This window comes from Nannospalax galili, unplaced genomic scaffold (genome assembly GCF_000622305.1).
Source record: "Nannospalax galili isolate Female #2095 unplaced genomic scaffold, S.galili_v1.0 scaffold286, whole genome shotgun sequence".
In the NCBI taxonomy this organism is placed as follows: Eukaryota; Metazoa; Chordata; class Mammalia; order Rodentia; family Spalacidae; genus Nannospalax; species Nannospalax galili.
The window spans coordinates 11581520-11599008 of record NW_008359442.1 but is presented as its reverse complement, the minus strand read 5'-3'; the positions used below and the strand labels follow the sequence as shown (position 1 = coordinate 11599008).

General features: G+C 38.9%; 2 protein-coding genes across 7 annotated transcripts in view; one reads left to right on the top strand and one right to left on the bottom strand.

Moving 5' to 3' along the window:
• Pigf (phosphatidylinositol glycan anchor biosynthesis class F) overlaps positions 1-5353 on the bottom strand; it is a 33915-nt gene extending 28562 nt beyond the window's left edge. For 3 of the 6 annotated variants that reach the window (XM_017795585.2, XM_008823064.3, XM_029558619.1), the window contains exons 1-3: positions 4841-5228; positions 3463-3711; positions 330-421 (exon numbers count right to left, since the gene is read on the bottom strand). In XM_017795585.2, the coding sequence (XP_017651074.1) occupies positions 330-421; positions 3463-3690 (320 nt within the window). In that variant the 5' untranslated portion in view covers positions 3691-3711; positions 4841-5228. The other 3 variants (XM_008823063.2, XM_029558621.1, XM_029558620.1) reach the window with 2 other exon arrangements.
• A 94-nt stretch (positions 5354-5447) lies between these two features.
• On the top strand, positions 5448-16439 carry Cript (CXXC repeat containing interactor of PDZ3 domain). The gene is made up of 5 exons (XM_008823061.3): positions 5448-5593; positions 10348-10413; positions 11349-11403; positions 14952-15055; positions 15692-16439. The coding sequence occupies exons 1-5, from the start codon at positions 5578-5580 to the stop codon at positions 15754-15756; spliced, it is 306 nt and encodes a 101-aa protein (XP_008821283.1). The 5' UTR covers positions 5448-5577; the 3' UTR covers positions 15757-16439.
• Positions 16440-17489: the final 1050 nt, after the last annotated feature.

The window sequence follows — 17489 nt, the reverse complement described above, 5'->3', positions numbered from 1 at the left end:
TATTCAATTGTTTTTAAAAGAATAACAGTAATTTTTAAAAAGATTGATATTATCTCCCCCCCCTCCCCCAAGACAGGGTTTCCCTGTAGCTCCTGCTGGCCTGGAACTTCTATGGAGACTAGGCTGGCCTTGATCTCACAGAGACCCACCTGCCACTGTCTCCCAAGTGCTGTGATTAAAGGCGTGTGCTACCATACCTGGCCTTGTTTTCTATCTTAATCCATTAATTAAATACACTATAGTTTTTCCTCTAGTTCCTAAGAGTTAGCATATCATTTAGTAAATGAATGTATTAAAATATAAATTTAAAGTAAAAATTTAAAACTTACTCTATTAGTGGTGCACCATATAGAACAAAAATCACATGAAGGAAGAAGCAGGACATAAGAAAGTAGATCCAGCATTTCAAAACTCTGGTTACCTAAAAGAGAATGAATAATTTGAAACTAAGAAAATATAAAAAAAAAGTCATAAATTCTGCCATTTTAACCACAAATATAACTTTGTTTTGTTTTGTCTTGTTTTGTTTTGTTTTCTAAGACAGGGAGGGTCTCACTATGTAGTCCTGGCTGGCCTGGAACTCACCATGTAGACAAGGCTGGCCTGGAACTTACAGAGAGATGCCTGCCTCTGCTGGTATTAAAGGCATGGACCAACCACACCTAACTCTACAAATATAACTTGATCCCACACTGTCTGAAACATTTGAACATTCTTTTGTTGGGTAACCTTAAATTAGATCACATCTTGTGCCTAGTCACATACACAGCCCTTAAAATTGTGTCAAAAACAGACTGTAAAACACATAAAGGATAGGGCCAATAAGATCACTCAGTGGGTAAAGGGGTTTGCCTCCAAGCCAGATAACCAGAGTTCAATCCTTAGGACCCACAGAGTGGAAGGGGAGAACCAACTCCCACAAGTTGCCCCTGGACCACAAACACTCAGATAGTAGACACACACACACGTACACACACACACAAATGTAATCAAATTTTTTTAATTCAAAAGGCAAATATTATACAAATATATCTATTCACCAAACCAACATGAGAATCAAAACCGATTTGTTTCTAGGGTATTTATATGATACTCTTAACCAATATTTATGAAATATTGATAACAGAATGCTAGGATACAAAATTCACAATGACCTTATTTAATAACTACTATACTTCTTTAATTTTAAAATAAAACTGAAAAAACTGTACCAAAAAGTAAAATATTAATTTCCCAAATCATATTCATATTACTGAATAAATGATATAAAATAAAGACCTGAATGTCTACAAAAAGGCCCATGTATGGATATGCTTGATCTGAAACTTAAAGAAAATACAATTCTAAAACTCATATTAAATATTTTAAAGCAAAGTCAATAAAGGGTTTAAGATTATCAAACAGAGGGTCGTATATAGTATTAAGTGTTAAGTGAGGACTTTATAAATTTAACATAATTGTCAGGGACTATTCCAGAAAATTGATTCTAATATCTGAAAACTTGTTTAGTCAAAGAAGGCCATGATTTAAACATGAATATAATGGCTTAATTCACAATTTCTGAAAAACTCATTTATTGTATTAGAAGTGCAAAAAATGGGCTCAGTCTCCATCCCTAGCTGAGGTGCTACTGACAGTTAATGGCTACTAGGGGAGGAAGAGTTGGTTTTCTTTAGGGGTGTGGTCCCTCATAGATTGACCACGCTCCAGTGCAAGCTCCACATCCACGAATATATAGGCAGTACAAACTGGACTCAACAAATGGATATGAGTTGGGAGCAGGGCGAAGGAATAGAGTGGAAGATGAATATGATCAAAAAATATTATATGCATGTATAAAAATCTCAAAGAATACATGTATATATATATTTAAATATATGGGCTGGGTTTGGTGGCACATGCCTTTCTTGAAAGGCAGAGGCGGGCCAAGATATCTGTGAGATTGAGGCCAGCCTGGTCTACATAGGGAATTCCAGGTCAGCTCAAAAAACAAAACAAACAAATATATATGGACTGGGGGATAGCTAAGCACAAGGACCTGAATTTAATCCCTAGAGCCCATGTTAAACTGCCCAAGTACGGTGGCACACTTAGAATCCCAGCACTAGGGAGGGAGAGACAAAGATCTCAGAGGTTTGCTGGCCAGCCAGTGTAATTGGTGAGCTCCTGGCCAATGAAAGCCCCTGTCTCAAAGGAAGTAGACACTGTCCCAGAAGATGACATCCAAGGTTGTCCTGTGGCCTCCACATGCATGTGCAACATACGTGTACTCTCCTATGTGTACTCTCCCACTCACGTTTAAACAAGTATAAAAATATATGAAAAGAAATTGTAATGTCTTATAAATTATCTTCAGTGATGACAAAAAACTGATTATATAAGCTCACAATGCTTACATTTGTGACGCACTGAAGGAGTCCTAATTCTACTATGGATGTGCAACAAGAATCTTTCAAACATTGTGGGCAACAAGTGACAGGTTACTGCTTGGGGGGGAGAATCAGGCTCCCTTTATACAGTGTAAATAACTCAATGCGTCATAATAATACTTTATTCTTACATTAAAAGAACACTACCTCCATCTAAAGATTGGTAATTAAGAAGTAAATGTTACCTTACAGACAAGTATGCCAGTCACCACTCATCAAAGAAGCTTCTTTTGAAACAGATGATGACTATTACAGAATTCCACAACTGGTCACACACAGAGAACAAGTGTCTGTGAGATCCCCAATCATAAGTGGCATATCTACAATGGAACCTCTAACACCTAAGGCTCACAGAACATAGCAGAAAAAGGGATAGAGAGAATACTAATGCATTCTCTCATCAACGTAGCTCCCTCATGCAACTAAGTGTTAAGCACAAAAGGCCACAAATGGTCAAAGCATGGAGAATAAGAGTCTGCAGGATGTAGGTCCCCAGACAGGACTTCTTTACTAAACTTCACCCACCCACAGCTCAGGGACCATTGTGGAAGAGGGGGCAGAAAGGTTGTAAGACCCAGGGAGGAGGTTCATGAGCATATGGAAACAGTCTTACAGGCTCCTGGAACCTTGCTCATATGAACCTACAGCAATGGTGTCAGCATATGCAAGACCCATGCAAACTCAATTAGACAAAAACTCAGCATAGAACTGGGGAAATGGGCAGCAGGCATCAACCTTAGCTGAAGAACTATTGGCAGTTGATTACTACAGTTGAGGGAAAGTTGATCTTTAAGGGAGAGACTCTAGATAGGCTGACTAGATCCCAGTGGATGACCTTTGTACTGAGGGATTGTCTGGGGACACTAACTCGACTCAGTAAGTCTTAACATATATGACAGAATGCATGAAATCCTGTGGGAGGGGATATGGAGGGATGCAGATGAGAGAAGGGGTATAAAGATGATTAAGATGCTTAATATGAAATGCACAAAAATTCAATAAAAATATACATAAAATAAAAAGTAAACCTTACCTTATGTGATAATGAACTTCTTTTAGAAGATACATTTGGTTTCACTACTAGATATAATAGGAGATTGACAGCAGTTACAAAAGTGGAACAAGTGCACAACCATATCAAGTGTGTTTCCAATACCGAGAAGTTATCCAAGAAGAATGGTGGAATAAAAATGCTTAGGAAAATTGAAAAGATGCACAAAAGATTGGTATACAGTAGTCTCTTGATGTCCGTATCTTTCATGGTGTTTTCTTGGGTGATTATCTAGTGAAAATCAAATCAAAGTGGGAAAAAATGTAATAATGATTTTCCCCATTGTCCCAAGCACTTCAAATCTCTAAAAATAAGCTACAAACTAGAAATTTTTTATGGGCAACGTATTTGTTTCAAAACACAGGAGATGCATGTATGTAAATGCTCATGTAGATTTGATACTACCTTAGAGTTCCCTAATTTGATACAAAGGATTTTTGCAATGATTTGGAATTTAGTAAAAAAAAATTTTTTTTTGAAATTTAGTAGTAATTTTTAACATATGCTACTGGTTTCTGCAAAGGGGACACAGACAATTAAGCAATTCATTTGCTTTTTTGCCAAAATTTGGAAGATGAAATCAGAATAGTTCATATTCTCTACCAAATACCTAGTGACTCCAAGTATGCACTTGAATTCAATGGTGGTAAAAGCAATAGTTTAGACGATTATCGTGCTAAACGAAAGGTTCCCAAAGCTCCCGAAAAACCGAAATAATATGTTACAAATGTCAAATTCTAGTCAAAAGTAGACCGTGAATGGGAGGAGAAAAAAGTTTACCGTCTCTAAATATATATATTTAGATTACCTAATAGAGTTTATACATTGTATTGCCTAAAATTAAGAGCTTAATTAAAGTAACAGTCAATGTTATATCATGGTTGACATCCCCCAAACAGAAATATCCCAGAAAAAAAAGTACACACAGAAGCGGAAGCACGTTGGCATGAAAAGCAAAGAGGCGAATCTGGACGTTGTCCTAACAGCCCTCATTAGAATCGCACAATCCAAAGGCACCGATTAAGGAAACAGGATGAACGAGTTAGGAGACCTGGTCAAGGTTACATGCCCTAAAAGCCACTTCAAGTCTATCCTCTGACTTAAAAATACACTCCAGGGGTCGGGAAAAGAACGGCTAGCTGGCGGGGACCAAGGGAAAGTTGCTCGGGTAGACCCTCCGCAGACTGGTCAGACAAGCCCGAAGATCTGAAGTTCATTCTCTCTGTAGACAGCGCTTCGGGGCCATCAGCATGTCTGGATCTGATACAGCATCAGTACCAAACTCAAAGCTGGCTGAATGGGGCTGTGCAGTCTTCACCCTCCCTGGGGCACCTGCCCTGGTGGCCCCGAGTTCCCTCACCCAGACATCGCGCAGCCGCCGTCTCGGGTCGCGAGCTGACGTGACCCAGGTCGACAGACGCAGCAGCGTCGACGAGGGACTTCTGAGCCCTCCCAAGCAGCCTTGGCCCAGTTGACGAGGCTTCGGCTGCAGCTCCTCCCGACCCCGGGTCGCGCGGACTCCGCCTCAGCCTCGGACCCGAGAGTGTGGGCAGCTGATGGGCGTAATCAGAGAGCACCAGTGTGGGTTGAAGGAGAGTCCGACACTGGGATCAGAGACGGTCGGTCCCACAGGGCAGCCCTGGGTCCCGCCGGAAGCCTGGCGCTCAGGCGGCAGGCGCGCAGAGAAGACGCTGCTAGGGCCGAGCGGCCTGCCCGCGCCCGAGGCCAGCGAGAGGGACGTCCGGACCGCTTACCTAACTCCCGCCCGCGGAAGGCAAGGGGGGCAGTACCGCCTCCCACCTTCTTGAGCGACAGGCTGCCATGGCCCTCGCGCGGGCGCAGACCCAGGAGGCGGAGACGCACAAGTGAACAGCCAATCGTAGCGGGGAAGGGGGCGGGCCAACGAAAGAAACCCCGCCCACCCGTCGCATTTATTCCTCCCGCGGCTTTCCGGGTATAGGATAGGAGAGAGCTGAAGGCTGAGAGACCGGATATGGGTTGACGTAACCGGAAGGGGAATTCTTCTCAGGCTGTGGTGTTGATGTTTTGTGGCGACTGCTGCTCCGACGCCTGAGGGAGCGGCTGGTTCGTGGAAGGATGGTGTGCGAAAAATGTGAGTTCAGAGGCCGCTTCCGTGGGAGTAGGCGGGAGGAGCCCGACGAGATTCTCATGGAGCTAGGCCCTCTTTGCTTCTCCCACATATCTTTGATTCTACTGTCTTCCTTCCCTGCCCCTCCCCAGGGCTGTCTAATCAGATACTTTGTGTCCAGAATTGTTTCAGTTCTGCAGCTCTGCGTCTGTTTCTCTTGTCTTTCCCGCATCAGTTACAGCTGCCTGACCAGAGAGGTCTCTTCCACCTTTTAGTTACCGCTTAATGATTCTAATGAAACCTTGGTATTTATAGAAAATACCTGATTTTAACTTCTCAAGGTGTTGGTATGTTTAAAAAAACAGCTTCCTTATGCCCAGGTCTCTTCCTCAGGCTAGACTTTCTGTGACAAGATTTCAATTCTTTGTATCCCAATTACTGTCTAATGTACATGGAACATTTTGGGTATAACCTCTCTGGACATAAAACTTTGGACACAGACACCATGAGTTTCAGAGTTCTTTTTTTAAATATTTTACTTATTTTTATTTTATGAGTATGAGTTATTGCCTGCAGGTAGGTAGGTGCACCCATTGTACAATGCTCAGGGAGGTCAGAAGAGGGCATCAGATCCCCTGGAACTGGAGTTACTGACGGTTGTCAGCAGCTGTGTGGGTGCTGGGACTTGAACCTGGGTCCTCTGCAAGAGCAGCCAGTGCTCTTAACCACTGAGCCATCTTTCCAGCCCAGGAGTTCTTGTAATAAGTAAAAGAATATTTGTGGATGAGTTATTTAATGTTTCTTGCCCCTTTTATCTCATCTGAGAAATAATATTTAATTTATACTTGGTGAGAGTGGAATAATGTAGATAATGTCTAGTGTAAACATGCCTTAGTATGGATTTGATTAACTCTATCACCTTCTCCCAATCTATGGCACTCAGAATCAAACTCTGCCCCATTTTGGGTGGGGAAGAGTGGGACTATGCCTTCCTCTTTCTACAGCCTATACCATATAGGCATATAACATTGTCCCCTACATTAAACGTTGAAGAAAGATATAACTCATATACAGTATAAATCCCCTGATTAAAAATTCAGTAGGTTTTAGTATATCTGCAGAGTAAATCACCACAATCAATTTTAAATCATACTCATCACTCCAAAAGTGCAATTTGCTTTTTGGTATTGATGTCCTTTGACCCTACTCCATCCCACCTCTATTTTCTTTTTCTATAGTGCCAGAGATTCAACCTAGGGCCTGTACCACTGAGGTATATCCCAACCTCCACCCCTAACCCCCCCTCTTTTTTACTTTGACTTTTCCACCACTGCCACAGGCTCACATGAGCAAGTCTCCAGTGGCCTGGAGGCCACTACCTCCCTGTGTTCATGAACCAGCCCTGGCTCTTACAATCTTTCCGCCTCCTCTTCCACAATGGTCCCTGAGCCGTGGGTGGGTGAGGTTCCATATAGGAGTCCCATCCTACACTTTGCAGTCTCTTATTCTCTAAAACTTGGCCAGTTGTGGCCTTCTGTGTGCATCACACTCTGATGTACATGGAAGCCTCACTGGTGAGAGTTGAGGGGTGCATTAGCCATCTCTCTACCCTTTATTCTGCCATGTTCCATGAGCCTTGGTTGTAGAGATTCGACTGCAGATGTGTTATCTCTCAGGCATATGTTCTGTATGCCTGACCCAATGTGCAACTCTGCAGTAGCCTCCATCTGTTGGAGAAGCTTCTTTGATGAATGCTGTATAGCGTGTTTCTCACTCTAAGGGAGGTCTCTTCTGTCACTGCATTCCCTGCCAAGCAGCTCCCAGGTATACATGTGCATTAATGTTCAGACACTCTGTGCATTTCTCATAGGGTTTCTAGGGCATCACTTTTCCCTCTAGGTACCCCCCCCCGGGGGATTCATTCATCTCCACTCTTTTTTTTCCTATCCGGCTTCCCTCCTCCCTCCCTAGTCACAGTGCCCCCATTATCCCCACCCTCCCCCCCATACCTCCCCGCCCCTGCCATCTTTCCTCTCCTGACTTCTCTCCTTCCCCCACACCATGGTCCCTTGCATGTCCCTCCCTCCTCTCCTCCCTGCCAATTACTCCCACGTTTTCCACCTCCCTCAGGTTACGTCTGTTCCCTACTGTACCCCTTTCAAGTTCTTTCTTTTCCTTTACCTCCATGTATCTTTTGCCTTTACCTGATTGCTGGTGTTACATCAGAATTTATATACTCACATATGAGGGATTGGTGCTACAATCCACAAATGAGGGAGAACATACGTTGCTTGCTTTTCTGTATTTGTGTTACTTCACTTAGTATAACACTCTCTAGTTCCATCCGTTTACCTGCAAATTTCATAATTTCATCTTTTCTTACTGCTGAATAGAATTCCATTGAGTAGATGTACCACATTTTTATTAACCATTCTTCAGTTGAGAGACATTTAGGTCGTTTCCATTTCTTAGCTATTGTGAAGAGAGCAGCAACAAATGTGGATATGTAGGTATCTCTAAGGTAAGATGAGTCCTTTGGGTATATGCCAAGGAGTGGTATCACTGGATCATATGGTAGGTACATTTTTAGTTTTTTGAGGGTTCTCCACACTGCTTTTCACAGTGGTTGCACGAGTTTGCATTCCCACTAGCAGTGAATGAGCATTCCTCTTTCTCCACATCCTCTCCAGCATTTGCAGTCTTTTGTTCTCTTGATCTTTGCAAATCTAACTAGGGTAAGATGGAATCTTAATTACTTTTACATTTTGAGACCAGTTTCTCTCACTATATTGCCCAAAGAGGCCTTTGAACTTGTCCTTCTGCCTCAATATCCCAAAGAGCTGTAATTACAGGCCTTTGCCACCAGGTCCAACTTCTAAGGCAGTTTTTTTTTTAGGGGGAAAATATTTGATTAAATGTGGCTTAAATGTCTTTAGACTATGTACCTACCCTTATATAATATACTGTATAAGTCTTATATATGGTAACTTGGGCTTTCTTTGTATTTGGGGGGGTGAAAATTCTTTACATTTTAATATTCGATGACAAAAATTCTGTCTAGTTTGACTTATTCTAATTCTCTTTATGCTGTAATATTTTGTACCAAGAGAACATGAGGAACATGGGAGATTGTGAGAGTTTATATCTTCAAGGAACATAAAAATTTTGAGAATCCAAGATCCGCTGTGATTTTAAAATAAAACGCACATACTTTGAACATAAAGTGTGCTATAAAAGGTCATTCCTTCCAGCTACTACTTTTTTTTGTTTTTTTGAGACAAGGTCTTACTACGTAATTCTGTCTGGCTGGGCCTGGAACTCACTATAAATTAGGCTAGCCTCACACTTCTCTGCTTTTCTGAAAATCTAATCTTTTATTATTTTTAATCTATTCTGTGCTCATTACTCTCACCCTGTAAGTAAGCTGAAATCTTGCTCATATAAAAAGCTACAATCTCATCTTTCTTTGTGTCATAAGTATTTGAAAAACTTAGTTATGCTTAGCTCTAGATTTTTAGTTATTTCTTAGCACTTTACAAATACACAGTGACTTTATACTACTGAAAGAACTTTTAAAAGTTAACCAGTAAACTCCCATTTACTAAGTTCCAGGAACTTTCTTTGGGTCTTTTATTTCTCTGGCACTGTTAGACTCTTTTGGAAATGTTTGGCCTCAAGTTACACATCTAATACCAATGAATGTCTAATTCATTTCTCTACCCTGAACTTTTTCCTACTTAAGCAGGAAGAAATAACCTTGGCTATTTGGGATCCTGACATTCGGGACCCTCCACAGATAAGGCCTTAGCTTATCTCTCCAACTTCATCATCAACCCTTACCCCTTTCACACTTGTGTCAGCCTGATTAGTTTGTGTACTGATGTCCCCTGAACTTCCCATGCCTTTCTTTATGATGTGCTTTATCTATGTAGTTTCATTTCATACTTCCATTGCCACGTTTAGACCTTCTTTTAGTTTACAATTGTTAATATTTTTTTTTCTAGCTTATATTTGAGTCGAAGAGTTCTTAACTATTTTGAAAGTCTCTGATCTCTTTGGGAATCTGACAAAAGCTATAAACTATTTTTTTGTTGTTGTTCTTTTTGAGACAGGGTCTTTCTGTAGCCCCCAGCTGGCCTGGAACTCACTATGTAGACTAGGCTGGCCTTGAACTCACAGAAATCTGCCTGCCTCTTGCCTCCCAAATGCTGGGACTAAAGGGGTGTGCCACCCTGCCCAGCAAAAGCTATAAATTCTTAACTAGAAAAAAAATTTATAAACACAAACACGTGCACACACACACGTTTGTTATAACTTGACCTAGTTCATTCATCTCCTGTGATCTGCCTATGGAACTCAGATAAGCTTTTAAAACACTAATGAACTTGGGTGTAAGCTCCCTGAAATCTCGATCTTTGATTTGTGATTTTCTTTTCATTAGTACCGTATATAGTGATTTTCACATCCTAGGTAATTAGTGTTGATGAAATACATAGATTTGTCAGATTTGTTTACAGTCTAAACAGTGAAAGCCCACTATAGAGCTTCTTATTGTCCTACAAATTTTATTTAGGATCATTTATCCATTGCTTACAATTATAAGCTTAGGTTTTCCTTCACTGGTTTCTACTCCAGCATTCGCAGGCTCCTACTATAACAAGACTGTCGATGCCATTATAAGCCTCAGGTGTGGTATAGTAGTATATTTAGTATTTTTTGATAACTATTTTGTAATTAGTTTATAAAGTAATGAGTTTCATTATTGTATTTTCATACAGGTGAAAAGAAACTTGGTACAGTTATCACTCCAGATACGTGGAAAGATGGTGCAAGGAATACCACAGGTACTTTTTTCTGTTAAAAAATAGAAATTGAGAGGGCTAGAGAGAGGGCTCAATTGTTAAGCAGACTGGCTGCTCTTACAGAGGACCCAGACTAGAGTCCTAGCACCCACATGTCAGCTAACAACCCTCTATAAGTCCAGGTCCATGGGATCCGACACCCTCTTCTGACCTCTGCCGGTGTTGCAGAACACAGGTGCACCTACCTATATGCAGGCATTACATTCATACATATAAAATAAAAATAAGAAATAAAATGGACATTGAATCAAATACTTGTATAAATAGTGGTTTAGCTTTTAGATTATTTGCAAAGTGAAATGTTAAGTGCAATCTGTCTCATCTATTAAACACTAAGGAATACTGGATTTCCCCCAATGAGGTAATAGCTTCTCTTTAGTTCCCTGAGTTACATGTATGGACTCCTAATATGGTCAAAAGCAAAATTATTAAATTATTTCAAGCTATGACTTTGATTCAGCTTATAAAGTCTATATATAATTTTCCTCTCTCACTTAATGGTCTTGCACAAACGTAAACTGTTTCCACTTGCATTATTATTGAATATATACAGTGAAGTATGTCTTCCATGGGGGGGAAACCCAATCTTTTTACTGTATTCAATCTGACACCAAAGTAGAGGCTTTTAGATTTTACAGAGCTCACAAAGATGTAAGCCCATTCCTAAAGTGCTACTATGAAACTGGGTAATGAAATGACTGTATTTTATACAAGTGTTTATTGTTTCCCTAGTAATTTTTAAATAGTACCTTAAGAACTAGGCTATTGTATGAGGATTTTCAAAATTTAGACACAGGGTATTCTGTTGGTAGAAATGAGTGTATTTTTTAAACTAATTCCCAAATATTAGAAATTATATGTCAAATGTATACAATTAAACCCCACTAATATGTATATCCATTTGTTTTAATATATAGAAAGTGGTGGAAGAAAGCTGAACGAAAATAAAGCTTTGACTTCAAAAAAAGCAAGGTAGGTAAGAACATCCATAGATCAATCATAAATTTTCACTTTTTAAATATTAAAGCTCTTAGAGTAGATTTATTGTGCATGATTCCAATTGTGATAATACATAGGGTTACGTAGTGCTGGCACACAAAGGCAGACTATCTTCTGTAACCTGCTGGTTTCACCCTGTTCCTCCTTACCATACCAGTTAATGAAGATTATTAATGTGACTTTCTTTATGTAATTTTTCCAGAAAACTTCTATTTTATCTACTTATTAATTAGCCTACAAATCAAAGGCACCAAGGACATGTGGAAGAATCATAAGCTTTCATGTCAGACCTAAATTTGAATCTAGATTCTCTTTCTTTATAGCCATGTGAACTTAAACAACTTACAGCAGTTTCTTTAGCTTTCTGAATTATACTCTTTCATCTGAAGATAAAATGTCTCCCAGCTTTAAAACTCTAATCTTGACACACTGGGCGTGGTGACACACGCCTTTCATCCCAGCTGTTGGGAGGCAGAGGCATGCGGATCTCTGAGGCCAGCCTGGTCTACATACACAGTGAGTTCCAGGCCAGCTGGGGCTATGCAAAGACCTGTCTCAAAAAGACCAAAAAAAATTTTAATTCCACAAACCCTTCGCACTGCCATCCCGTTTCCTTGCTTCTTCTCACAACAGAAGTTTTCAGAAATCTAAACACTAATTTGATGTCTAATAGGCAACCTCTTTTTCCTTCAGTCTTTTCATCATAAGTAACACCAACTGTCTACTCATATTTGCTGACACTCAAAAGCTGCTGATTCTACCCCTTCCTCTACTTCATCAGCAGGGTCTTTGGATCTACCTCTAAAATACAGTTTGGATCTATATGATCCTGCTATTGCTCTGGTCCGAACCACTGTTATTTCTTGTATATTTAAAGAATTCTCTAGCCATTTCCTTGCTTTTTCTTTTTCTTTTTTTCTTTTTCTTTTTTTCTTTGCTTTTTCTTGTTTCCACTGTTGTCTAATACTGACCAGAATGATCTTTAGAAAAGTCATTCCTTTGCTTAAAATCCTCCATTGATTTTCTTTTCCATGTACAATCTAAGTGCTCTACCATGGTCTTAACAATAAGGTTCTCCATAATATGACATCTCTCTCTTCTGAATTCCCACTGTACCCTCTTCCTCCTCATTAGATATGCCAAGCCCTCGTCCATCTAAAGAAGCTTATGCTTGCTGCTCCCTCAAGAGTCCTCCCTCAGAGTTTACATATTTCACTCCTTGTTACTTGAGTCTAGGCTGAGATGTCACCTCCTCAAAAAGGAGTCCTTAACCAACATTTAAACTAATTTTTTCATCCTTTACCTTCACCTCCATTACAGTTTTCAGTTGGAATTTTCTCTGTAGTACTATTACTATTACTTATCTGAAAACCTTGCTTGTTTTATTGGATTGCGTCTTATTTCTCTGTTCACATGCGTATGAGCTTGATGAGGGCAGGAAATGTGCTGCCTGAGCATTCATCTTTGGTATTTAGAACACTACTTGGAATATGGTAGGCACTCAGTAGATATCTGAGAAATGAATAAACACTCATTATGTGACATCATCCCAAGGATTAGAAGTAATAATAAAGCTTTATATATAGAGTATCTAGCATGTAGTAGGTGCTTATTAAAGAATTGATTAAAAACAGCATAATAGACTTACTGTTCAGTATAGCATCATACTATAAATTGTTGATCGACTCTATGTTCTCTAAGTTATTTATATAAATTTATATAAATTGTTCAGTTTTATATACTTTCACTTCCTTTATACTCTCAAACTTACTCTGATGTCATTAAAATGTAGCTATTACTTTTGGGTACTCTAGATATTTCACTTTAGAAATACTACATTGACTCTCCAATACCATTATTTATAAGATATATCATTAAGTAAGAAACTCTGTCAATTAATTATGAGTTCAGAGATTAAAATTTCATCTAAGAATAATAAAAATACAGTTTAAGAAAAAGATTCTCCAGACATACAGATCCAAACAAACTGACCTTATCATCTCTTGTGGGAATAAAGTGATTCTCTTGAGTTTGAAAAAGTCAACCTTTTTAACAGCTAATGTCTTAGCTGTCCTTGGTGATGCATGTTCTAAATCCCAGCACTTTGGAAACTGAGGAAGGAAGGTAGTGAACTCTAGGACAACCTGAGCTACATGGCCAGACTCTGTCTTTAAAAAAAAAAGTATTTGTTTGTTTAATAAAATAAAGAAACTGAGCTATTGTGCTATATACCCCACGACAAGATACCAGATCTGTGATACTATACAGGATAAATACAAAATTTATTTTATAGTTAGGAAAGCAGTTTTAAATCAGAGCATTATTGTCAATTTGGGGAGAAGTATTTCTTCAAAAGTTATTTTGCACTCCAGTTCCTATAGACTAGCATTTTCATATAGTAGAAACCCCTTTACCCAAAGGAATTAAGGCAGTCCACTGAAAATGTATGCTAAAGTAGGCAGTCAGTAGAAGATGCACATACCTTATTTTAAAGCACATTACTGTAGACGTATTCATCCATCATTTGGTATTGAGATAAAGAATTTGAGTATGAGTCTACTGACAAGAGTTTTATGTCATTTTCCTCACATAAACCATCATAAGCATTGGTATCTTCAGAGTGAAGCAAAAACTAAAACTAAGCCAGGCATGGTGCCACATGCCTACAATCCTAGCACTTAGGTGATGGGGCAAAAGATTAGGAGTTCAAGATCAGCCTGGGCTTACAAAAAAAGGGGGGAGGGTAGGAAGGAACTGGAGAGATGGCACAGTGGTTAAGCACTTGGTGCTCATCAGAGGATCCAAGTTTCTAGCATCCACATCAGGCAGTTCACAATCACATTTAACTCCAGCTGCAAGAGACCTAACCCCCTCTTCTGACTTTCAAAGGCATCTGTCTGCATGCACATGACTTAGACATACACACATATACATAAATTAAAAAATGAATCTTTAAAAAGAAAAAACTTTAATACTTGTAAAGTGTGGAGTTCTTACCCTTATAATTTTCCCCATTTTTAATAATTGGCTTACCCATACCTAATTCAATAGCAGTTTTAATGGTTCCTGCTTACCTAGTCGTCCTAAATCAGTAAGTTAGATTTTTATGGAGTCAGTCGTTTACACTCATATTTCATCAGTTTTTATAATATTTTTATACAAATAGAATGACAAATAGGGACACGTTTGAAAATAAATATGATTGACTCTTCATAAGTCTGCAACTTACATGGAAGGACAGAGGTGTATTACACGGTAGTCAGCCAGAAAATGCCTGTCACTTAAAGAATTTGATAGAAGGAATGGTGATAAATATGATTGACTCTTCATAAGTCTGCAACTTACATGGAAGGACAGAGGTGTATTACACAGTAGTCAGCCAGAAAATGCCTGTCACTTAAAGAATTTGATAGAAGGAATGGTGAGCGTACATGGATCCTTAGTGTTGTTTACAAGGAATTAAAAGTGTCTCTACTGTGGTATACATTTTTTATGTCTTTCTTTAAAAACAAAATCTCTAGATTTGATCCATATGGAAAGAATAAGTTCTCCACTTGCAGAATTTGTAAAAGTTCTGTGCATCAGCCAGGTTCTCATTACTGCCAAGGCTGCGCTTACAAAAAGGGTAAGTTTATTTTGCTCCATTTTTCTCTTTATATCAAATCTTCTTCATTTGTTGCTGCTCTGGATAATAGAAAAGGAGTAGCCTTTCATAAATTCTGTTGGTCAAATACACTTTTTTAATGCAAAAAAAATGTATTTTAAAATGTGTTCATAATGAAATCAAAATGATGTTTCTTTTCTCTTTTATGATGCTAAGTGAAGTTTTTAAGATTTTTGTCTGTGTGTCTGAGTGTTTGTGCGCATATGTGTGCAGGTGCACACACTTGGGCATGCACACAGAGACCAGAAGAAGGCATTACTTGTCGTCCTGTATCAGTCTGCACCTATTCCTTTTTGAGACTGGGTCACTCCCTGAATCCAGAGCTCCTGTTTTCTCAGGCTAGAAGCCAGCAAGCCCCAAGGACCCTCTGTCTCCATCCCCCTTGGATCTGGAGTTACAGGCATTTGTGGGGATGCCCAGCTTGTTATGTGGGTGTTGGGATATGAATTCCAATCCTCATGATTGCAGAGCAAGTGCTCTTAACTACTGAGCCATCTGTCCAGCTCCACTAAAGCTGAAATTTTAAGCTCTGGATTAAAATAAATAAACCAAACAATTGGTACTAATTGATTGCTCACATGTTTTCTTTTGTTTCAGGCATCTGTGCAATGTGTGGCAAAAAGGTTTTGGATACCAAAAACTACAAGCAGACTTCTGTCTAGATTGAACTGATGAAGTTTCTGGCCTCCTATGCTTTCTGCTTTGACTTTTCAAAGAGCATAACAGATATTCATCTTACAAAATAACCTGTTTCAAGACAATTGAACTAGAATAAGTTACAAAATTAATGAAAAAGATATTTCTGTGTTCTGTATGCACTTTTTGTTTAACATTGTTCATATAATTATCTGATCCATGTATTTTATTTATAGCTATTACAAATGTGAAATTATTGACACTTTGCTCAGAACTTGACATTCAGACTTTTTTATGAATGCCATAGTTCTTAGAATCGACACTCCCTTAATTAATTACAGTTTCATTGGCTATTTAAGTGTTTAAGACGGTTGTTCCTGAATGGTTCGTTAGTAACCGTTAGTCTAGACCCAAATCAAAGACAAGTTGCATTTTTCATTTTTTAATTTAAGTTCCAGTTCCTTTCACATATGAACAAGGACCCAAGGAGCACTCATTTGTTGAAATGAATACACTGGATTTCAGAAAAGTAATATTATACATATCTTGAATTCAGATTGTTATGAAATCTGGAAGAAGCAGTTTGTCCATGAGTTTCTGCCCGTGTTCTTAGGTAATGAAAATGAATGTACTTTTTGGGAAACTGAGGCAGTAAAGAAACTTTTTTAACCTCTCCACACCCAAAGAAATAAATGAAACAAAACAAACATCTTGGCTCATCCTCTCTCTTTTCTTTTGCCTTTTCTTTCGTTCTTTTTTTTTCTTAAATATTGTAGGGTGCTAGAAGACTACTTTGAGATGTCAAGTAAAGATTTTTCTTATACTGACTTCTTAGGTTTGGACCATCTACTTTTAAAATCTGCAGCCTACTAGGAGACCTTTAAATGAGTGTTCCCTATTTCCACCTGTAATATCTTTATATCTGTAAAAAATAAAAAATATGTGTGCATATATTATATAAGGTAATTACTCTAGATAATGAAAAATAGACATTGTCTTTTTATTGTCTCACAATTACTGTGAAGAATATTTAAAGGTTTGTATTTCCCCCCTGCCCCCCCTTCCATTTTTTTTTTGAGACAGTGTCTCACTATGTAGCCCTGGCTGACCTGGAACTCACTATGTAGACCAGGTTGGCCCAGAACTCATAGAGATCTTTCTGCGTCTACCTCTTGAGTGCTGAGATTATGTGCCACCACACCTGGCTCTACAAGATTTTTTTCGAACAGTAATTTTCTAGAATCCATTGTTATTTGTGTATACCAGAAAGATTATAAGGATAGTGCAAAATACAAATAATGTCTCTGAGGACAAAAGTATGCTCCTGTGCTTTAATCAGTTTGGTATTTTGAATTAAAATCGTAACACAACTTTTTTTTTTTTTTTTTTGGTCTTTTTGAGACAGGTCTCCCTGTAGCCCCAGCTGTCCTGGAACTCACTATGTAGACCAGGCTGGCCTTGAACTCACAGAGATCCACCTGCCTCTGCCTCCCAAGTGCCAGGATTAGGGTCCAGTAGGTCACAGATCCATTAAAAGTTAATAATTAACTTTGAGAAAAGTACCCTACTCAGGGTCTGGACCTGAACTTGGCATAACTCATTTTTTATGAATTCACCTTGAGTAGCTTCCTTACATGCGTAGATCCAGTGGCCAGTTGCAACTTCTCCAGAGATTTTTGTATCATACCTCAGAACAGAACATAAGAATTCATATTCATGTTAAATAATAAGATTCATAAGTTGAAAAGTACCTACTAGG